This window comes from Anabrus simplex, chromosome 1 (genome assembly GCF_040414725.1).
Source record: "Anabrus simplex isolate iqAnaSimp1 chromosome 1, ASM4041472v1, whole genome shotgun sequence".
Classification (NCBI taxonomy): domain Eukaryota; kingdom Metazoa; phylum Arthropoda; class Insecta; order Orthoptera; family Tettigoniidae; genus Anabrus; species Anabrus simplex.
The window spans coordinates 396,062,026-396,071,487 of record NC_090265.1 but is presented as its reverse complement, the minus strand read 5'-3'; the positions used below and the strand labels follow the sequence as shown (position 1 = coordinate 396,071,487).

The 9,462-nt window shown below is 42.5% G+C and overlaps 1 protein-coding gene across 2 annotated transcripts in view; it reads left to right on the top strand.

The window, feature by feature from the left end:
* Positions 1 to 4,680: 4,680 nt before the first annotated feature.
* Positions 4,681 to 9,462, top strand: part of LOC136856837 (lysosome membrane protein 2) — a 253,586-nt gene continuing 248,804 nt past the window's right edge. For both annotated transcript variants that reach the window (XM_067135006.2, XM_067135007.2), the window contains exon 1: positions 4,681 to 4,848. In XM_067135006.2, coding sequence (XP_066991107.2) covers positions 4,722 to 4,848 — 127 coding nt within the window. In that variant the 5' untranslated portion in view covers positions 4,681 to 4,721. The remainder of the gene's footprint in view (positions 4,849 to 9,462) is intronic.

Sequence of the window (9,462 nt, the reverse complement as noted above, 5' to 3'; positions counted from 1 at the left end):
ATTCATTCCATATCTTGGAAAACATGGAAGAACATGGCTCAAAAATTTCTTCAGCGATATCCCAATGACTGGAATCATTCGCCCAGAGTTCAAAATGGCCCATGCCTTGGCAATCCTCAAACAAAGGAAACCAGCAGATGACCCTTCAAGTTATGGACCAGTGGCACTACTCAGTGTCTGTTAGAAGCTCTTGGAATGTCTTCTCCTTAACCGAATCCAGGGAATAATAAACAATGTAATACCAACATACCAGGTAGGTTTCAGAATCAAACGGAGCTGCTGTGAACAAGTATTGGCATTAACATCGCACACTGAGGCAGTATTCCAGAAGAATTTAAAGACAACAGTTGCTTTTGTCGACCTAACTGCAGAATATGATACGGTTTAGCTGGATGGACTTCTACTTAAACTCAAAAAACACATACCATGCCAAAAACTTACATCACTATTGAAGAACATGTTGACAAACCGGTATTTCAAGGTCACCATGGGACAAGAGACTAGTAAGTCCTTCACAATAAAAGACGGACTACCTCAAGGGTCAGTACTAGCTCCACTGCTTTTCAACCTATATACCAGTGACATGCCTGAAATCATCAGCAAAAATTCTGCAATGCTGATGACTTAGCTATCGCTGTTCAAACTTTCACACTAGAAGAAGGAGAGAGCATCCTATCCAGTGAGTTGAAAACCTTAAATGAATACTACGTAAAATGGAGACTTTGCCCAAATCCAGCAAAGACAGAACTATGCGCGTTCCATCTGATCGTGAGTAACAGAATGACACATCAGCAGCTCAACGTGAACTTTTGTCAACAGAGAGTGAAATACAATTTCCACCCCAAGTTTCTTGGCATCACCTTAGACCGTTCAAAATACATCTTGAAAATACAAGTCAGAAATTCGAGACACGAAACAACATCATGAAGAAACTAGCTGGCACTTCATGGGGAGCTAATACAACCTCATTACGCACTCGCTCTCACCATAGTTCATCCCGTGGCTGAATATTGTGCTCCAGTGTGGCAACGTAGCGCTCACACATAAAAAAAGACACTGAATGAGTGCATGAGAATCGTACCTGGCACATTAAAATCCACCCCAGTACCCTGGCTACAAACCATCAGCAACATACCTCCACCTGAACTAAGACGACAGGATGCAACAGTATGTGAGTGGAGAAAATTACACCATCCTAACCATCTCCAAGACCTCCCAATTCATGAGGTCATTAAAAACCTCCCACCAACTCGTCTTAGCTCAAGGAACTCAATATGGCACGGCTTAACTGACTTCAATATCAAAGAAAAACTGTGTGAAGGCTGGAATTCTTCACCTATAGGACATCAAATGGTCAAAGACCCTACTACTGCCCTACCAGGATTCCATATAAAAAGACATCAGTGGGTTAAACTAAACCGCTTAAGAACAGGCCATGCCAGAGTTAACGCCATGTTACATAAGTGTGGACTTTGGGATTCTCCTGCCTGTGACTGTGGAGCTCCTTCCCAGACTGTGAAGCACAAGGTGAAGGGATGCCCACTAAGGAAGTACGATGGACCATTCCAGGATATCACTGACGCTGCACTTCCTTTCCTAGTTTGGCTGGATCAATTGAACATTGCTCTATGAATGTGAATGCTACCAACATTCTTGTCTCTGTATATATTGTATTTGGTGTTCCTGTTTGTAGTTGCTTTGACATACGATAAATAAATAAATTAAATAAATAAATAAATAAATAAAATCATTGACACCCTTATGTTCTCTTCTGGATGAGCACAAACTTCTGCTCTTAACATAGACCGCGGAATGGAACATTATAGAAGATGATAATTTAGGGGGTTATTACATGCAACCAGAAATCCTTCTGGTTGCGCTTAATGTCAAATTCTTTTTGAAAACACTCGGATGGTTATTGATAGCCTAGTGCGGCCATCTTATGGCAGACCCTCCGACGGGGATGGGCGGTATCTGCCGTGTTACTGTAGTGGAGAATAGTGTGTGTGGTGTGTTGCAGGGATGTTAGGTACAATACAAACGTCCAGTCCCCTAGGCAAGATAATAAATTAATAACATAAGGTTAAAATCTCCAATCCAGCCTGGAACCTATCCCGGAGCCCTCTGAACCGAAGGCTATTTCGCCGATCATGCAGCAATGCATGCCCTCGAGTTAGTGCAGCTCATTTCAGGTACACCCTCAATAGAAGTGTGCTGCATGTACTTATTTTACCACTTACCAGCACTCCTGGCATTCTTAAATTTCTGGCAATACCGGAAATCGAACTCGGACCTCCAAGGTCGGCAGCTAAATAACGCTAACCATTACGCTACAGAGACTAACCGTGGCAACTAAGAGAAGTTTATTTGTTTATTGTGCGAGCCCGTTTTCAAACTCGTATAACTTGGAATCATATTATTTAATTTTTTTAGATATTAAATTAAATGTATGTTTGTACAATATTAGGTGAAACAGCTTGAGATTCACTTTACTTTCAATATTAAATTAAATTTTCGTTTGTAAAATATTATCTGAAGTAGATAGGGATCATTTAATTTACTTCCTTTCCTTTCTTCTGCTTACCCTCCAGGATTGGTTCATCCCTGGGACTAAACGAGGGAACCCACCTCATGTGCAGTGTCCTGGAGCGTGAGACTTTGGGTCGGGGATACAACTGGGGAGGAGGACCAACACCTCGCCCAGGCGATCTCACCTGCTATGCTAATCAGAGTCCTTGTGGGGGGATGGGAAGATTGGAAGGGATAGACAAGGAAGAGGGAAGGAAGCGGCCGTGGCCTTAAGTTAGGTACTATGGAGGAGACGTGGGAAATCACGCAAAACTAATTCTAAGATGGCTGAGGAGGAAATCGAATCCCCCTCTACTCAGTAGAATTCCCGAGGCTGAGAGGAGCCCGTTCCAGCTCTCGTATCACTTTTGAAATTTCGTGGCAGAGCCGGAAATCGAGCCCGGGCTTCCGGGAGTGGCAGCTAATCACACTAACCACTACACCACAGAGGCGGCTTATTTAATTCCTTTTAGACATTAAGTTACATGTTGGTTATTGCATGACATGTAATCACATTTAAATTTATATGTTCTACAAATATGAAGAAAGAACAATTCCTTTGTAATGAATAATAGAATTGTATATGTCTATACAAGCACCCCTAAATCTCCCGTCCTAACTCATTAGTATCTTTTAGAAATGAAAAGAAAACAATTAATTTCTGTCATTATCCTCTCTGTTACTTTTGTTTGTTTGTTTGTTTGTTGCTAATTCGCAAGTTATAATACACCTCTGTGTATTCGGATAATTTCACCGTAAACATATCAATGTCATTTATTGGGGTTTAGTGGGTTATTGTTAGAGCCCTGCAGGGATGCGGATATCCACGGATATCCGCGAAGTTAGTGTCTTGGCGGATGCAAACTGTATGGCAATGTGGATAATTTCTAAATAATGTTTATTAATTTTCACTTAGGTACACTCTTATTTTTGCTTGTGGTTTTAAGTGATCCTTGACAGTGGTATGGGAGTATGGTGAGGCATATAAAGAGCCTTGAGACCATAAAGCCGTAAATCTGACCTAAGTCCAACTGGCTCCTCCCCGAAATTAATGGAAGGAAGGAACAAAGGTTAATACGTCTATACAGCAGTTGTCATCATCATCATCATCATCATCATCATCTGTTTACCCTCCAGGGTCGACTTTTCCCTCAGACACAGCGAGGGATCCCACCTCTACCGCCTCAAGGGCAGTGTCCTGGAGCTTCAGACGCTTGGTCTGGGATACAACTGGGGAGAATGACCAGTACCTCGCCCAGGCGGCCTCACCTGCTATGCTGAACAGGGGCCTTGTGGAGGGATGGAAAGATTGGAAGGGATAGGCAAGGAAGAGGGAAGGAAGCGGCCGTGGCCTTATGTTAGGTACCATCCCGGCATTCGCCTGGAGGAGAAGTGGGAAACCACGGAAACCCACTTCCAGGATGGCTGAGATGGGAATCGAACCCACCTCTATTCAGTTGACCTCCCGAGGCTGAGTGGGCCCCGTTCCAGCCCTCATACCACTTTTCAAATTTCATGGCAGAGCCGGGAATCGAACCCGGGCCTCCGGGGGTGGCAGCTAATCACGCTAACCACTACACCACAGAGGCGGACTTACAGCAGTTGTCACAAGATAAAATCCGTCATAAACCTGTGACTGTGGGGGGTTTCGTGCCAGGTAATAGGCCTGGTGTATTATGTTAACAGATCTATCCGTTTCAATACCTTCGGTGTTATATACTGTAGTTAATATATACAATATCCGCGGATAAAAATTCGCGGCCATCATCGACATAAGACCTATCCCTGTCGGTGCCACGTAAAGTAAATAGCAGCAGCAGAAATTCGCGGATGCGGATTACCATTTGCGGATGCGAATGCGGATGCGGAGGTGGACGTGGATGAAGGAAGTGCGGATGTGGAGCGGATGTATATAATACTTTGTATATCCGCGCAGGGCTCTAGACTTATTGTAGAGAACTCCCTGTGATAGTATAGCGTTTGTTGTTGAATGGATGTGGTATTAGTGTCGTTCCTAGTGGCGCCGCCTATCGCAGACCACGTGTTACTACCAGCTGACTGGTCATAGATAAACACAACAGCGAGGTCGTCCTGCGTGCTCAGTCTTACAATAGCAGTGCGTGTGAACGTCGTGTGTGTGTGGTGTGTAAGTCATGGCGGAAGCGAACGGCGTGTCTAAGGCACCGTCTTATGGCAATACTAAATACAGTGTCGTCCAGCCGAGGAATGGAGCCACCAAGAAAAGAGAGGCCTGCAAAATTTCCCTCCTCAAAATTTTGGGTGAGTATTCTAGGAAGAATACTGTCTTGTGTGTGTGTGCGAGATGATTAGGTTGAAAGTGGCTGTTTTCGAATACTAGCCTCTCTAGAGTAAATAGTAGAGGAGGACAAGCCGATGAATTTTTAAAGGGTGAGGCCATAAACGAATGTTTTGTGATAAAACATATGTTTGAAAGTATCTAGCCTGTTGAAAATATTCTTCCATAATTTAAAAAAATTAATAACCTGTGCCAAATAATACAGAACTTGCTAGAATGTATTCCCACTCTTTTAGTTTGATAACAAGAGAACGCAACTGTTTTGGGTCTAATGATCACTCCCAAATTCGCTGTTCCTGTTCCGTACCTACAGTACGCAGGGAATGTTGACTGAGGAATGTAAAAGAAGGGTAATTTGTGAGTAGAGTATTTTGAAGAAGATGAAGTGTGGTAAAGTATTGAGTTTCTCTTGTAGTAATTTAGACAAAAACCTTATTATTATTATTATTATTATTATTATTATTATTATTATTATTATTATTATTATTATTTAGTCTGGATCCTTAGCTGAATGGTCAGTAGAGGGCTTCGTTTTTGAGAGGATCCCAGGTGCGATTTTAACCTCTCTAAGTTGCGGGAGAGATGTTTGTGTTCGTCTTCATTTACATCTTCATTCAAGTAACACATTACACTACCAACTGCCACAGAAACATGCGGTAGTGAATACCGTACTTCCCTCCACATGGGGTTGGTGTGAGGAAAGGTAACTAGCAGTAAAAATGGGCTTAAGTCTACACATACATATACTGTACAGTGACGACACAAGGAAACTGGGAAAAGGCCAGGAAGGTGATGATGACGATTATTAATAATAATAATAATAATAATAATAATAATAATAATAATAATATTATATCGAGTGGAGTGGCCGAACACAAGTTCCACATTTGGGAGACGAATGGGTTCGAACCCCTTTTTCGCTTCCAGGCAAATGCCGGGGCAGTTCCTATTCACGGGTAACGGCATGTTCTTTCCACCTCCTTACCCAATGCAATTTATTACCATTCATTTCATCTTCGTTAGCTCCATAACTGAGGTTAGGGACAGGAAGGGCATCAGGGAGTAAAACCATATCATATAATTTCACCCCACCTCATCCCCGACCCCGTATCAGGAAACGGGACTAAGGGAGTACACATCATCATCATCATCATCATCATCATCGACTTGAGGTACAACTTTATTACAATTCTTATTTTTTGGAAATTGAAGTGATTGCATCGTTCCTCCAGAGACATCAACTTAGGGAATTACCTCCAAAAAATGCCATCAGGTGAAAAGCCATTAGGAGGAATTTCTTTATAGCTATAAATTATTGTCCAAGTTGTCAGTTTCGTAATACTGAAGTCCATTTAAATTTTTCATAGTGGTTTAATGTCGCACTAATACATCGAAGGATTCTGGGGTCGCATGGACGGGGAAGGGCTATGAATGCAGAGATATAGAGGTACAGTTCCAGCATTTACCTTGGGTAAAAATGGGAAATCATGGAAAACCATTTTTAGCGCAGGTGATGGTGGGATTCCAGTCTTCCATCTACTCTATCCAAGCTTACAGCTACGGGATCCAAACCACGTAGCTAACTCAATCAGTTTTAATGAATTATTCATTTTTATTAGTGCTTCACACTTATTCTTTAGGTCCTGGTAGTCAACAAGAAATTCCCACTGCGACAGGTAGGCTAGTTAGGATGCATCCACAATACATCGTTCTTGTCTCAATGGAATACGGTACAATGCCTCAACTCCTCATGTTCGCGAAACCTGCAGAGCAACTTCCTGATTTTCAAGGGATGTAGGTTTTTTTTGCTAGTTGTTTTACGTCGCGACCGACACAGATAGGTCTTATGGAAACGATGCGATAAGAAAGGTCTAGGAGTTGGAAGGAAGCGGCCGTGGCCTTAGTTAAGGTACAGCCCCAGCATTTGCCTGGTGTGAAAATGGGAAACCATGGAAAACCATCTTCAGGGGGATTTAGGAATAAATCGTCGAATCCCTTCCCGTTCTCACGTGTACCCTGGTTACTATATTCGATGTTCATGTTCACCGAAACTAAAGCGCAATTATTTCTACTCTGTTGGCATGGTCATACAAGGAGCGACATCAAGGACAATCGCAGACATCAAGATATCAAACCATTTTTTAACTTTCAAGAATTAACCGTAGAAATTGAAATGTATTGAATCCCTCAGGTACTGCTTTCCTGGTTTGAAGTAAGAGTCCATTTACATTTACGGAGGTCAAAAGTATTTGCTAAATATTCAGTTAATAATTCGAAGGAAAAAATTCATAAAATCAAAATCATATTTTCAATTCCTGAAATCTCTGTTCGTCGATGATGATTAACAAGGAGACTAGTAGACATAGTACCCATGACGACAATCTACTAAGCGTTTAGAACCGACTTTACTCTTAAAGTGTTCGTTAACTTTGTTGGCTTGTTGGTTTCTTGCTTGATTGCTTGCCTGCTTGCTTGATTGATTGAATTCTCAGTCTGAAGTTTGGCTGGATCCCCAACAGGACCATTACCAGGTGCCGTAGATAGCCTCCGCGCTACTGAATAGCAATGATAGAAAAATGAAAAAATGGCGAATTGGGTAGTAATGTTTTAAAAAACCGTGCGTCACTGAAATATAAAACCCCATCTATGGATCTGTGGTAGAGTTTCGGCCTCCAGATCTCAAGATATCAGGAGAGATTTGGGGAAATTTTGGAAGGCGGATTTTTTCTACTTGCTTTACGCCACACCGACACAGACATGTCGTATGGGGACGACGGGATACGGCAGGGCGAAGACTGGGAAGAAAGGGACACGCGCCTCTATTAAAGGTACAGCCTTAGCATTTTCCTGGAGTGAAAATGGGAAACCACGGAAAACCATCTTCAGAGCTGACGACAGTGCGGTTCGAACCCACTATCTCCCGAATGCAAACTCACAGCTAAGTGATCTAAACCACGTACCCAACTTGATGGGTCTAAATGTCTGCAATACGGTAGATGAGCCAATATGGTTATGGTTATTATTATTATTATTATTATTATTATTATTATTATTATTATATGTACTGTAAATGAATCTATCTCAGTGAGATACGTGAACTCACTTTAGATTCTAGTAGGCCGGGCGGTTAGAGGCGCGCGGCTGTGAGCTTGCATCCAGCGGATAGTGGGTTCGAATCCCACTGTCGGCAGCCCTGAAGATGGTTTTCAGTGGTTTCCCATTTTCACACCAGGCAAATGCTGGGGCTGTACCTCATTTAAGGCCAGGGCCGCTTCCTTCCAACTCCTAGGTCTTTCCTATCCCATCGTCGCCATAAAACCTATCTGTATCGGTGCGACGTTAAACCACTAGCAAAAAAAAAAAATCTAATAGAGCGTTACAATGAAGAAATTTTTTGAAATGTGCTCAGTGTAAAGAGAATAATTCCTCCTGAGGTTTCGGATCACGGTATTCGTAAGGATGGGAAACTAATGATGTTATTGGCTTTACGTTCCACTAGTTACTTTTAAGGTTTTCCGAGACACCGAGATGCCGGAATTTAATTCCGCAGGAGTTCTTTTACATGCCAGTAAATCTACCGACACGAGGATGACGTATTTGAGCACTTTCAAATACAACCGGACTGAGCCAGGATCAAACCTACCATGTTGGGGTCCGAAGGTCAGCGCCTCAACGTCTGAGCCACTCAGCCCGGCGAGATGGGAAACGCAATCTCGACTGACGAAGTGGAAATTGCGATCAATGAAGTGTATAATCACTAAGAAACAACACAGGATGAAAGTCTGTCATACTGTAAATGAGAAATTATGACGGCAATGCAAGAATTACGTGGCCCTTAAATTAATTTAAATTTTGCAAGTGTTTTAACGTTTCTCTGACACAGTTAGGTCTTTTGGCGACGATGGGATAGGGGAGGGTTAGGACTGGAGATAAAGTGACCGTGACCTTAATTAAGGTTCAGCACCAACATTTACAATGAAAAAAACATCTTTAGTGTCGCTGACGGTGGGGTTCGAATCCACTACCTCCGGAATGCGAGCCCACAGCTACGAGACCGAAACCGGGCAGCCAGCCAGTTCGCTCGGCAGTGGATTAATTGAATTAGGATGCGTTTTTGATAAGGTGCATTCTGGTTGGAGGAAAATAGTATTCACACCACTATAAAAATAACGGAACAGGAAGGACTGAAACCACGGAGGCGCATTTTTTATTAGTATTCCTGGTAAAGCCTTATTTAAAAGATTTTTTGGATATCGATAGTTGGAAAGTGGTATTGGTAGTGATTATTGTTTTAAAAGGAAGTACAACTAGAATGGAAGTGATCTGACTTTTCGAAAATTAAATATTTCTGCGAAAGAAAGACAAGGACCACGAAGAGCGTGAAAATGAAAGGCACCGAGCTCGATAGCTGCAGTCGCTTAAATGCGGCCAGTATCCAGTATTTGGGAGACAGTAGGTTCGAACCCCACTGTCGGCAGCCCTGAAGATATTTTCCCGTGGTTTCCCATTTTCACACCAGGCAAATACTGGGGCTGTACCTTAATTAAGGCCACAGCCGCTTCCTTCCCACTCCTAGC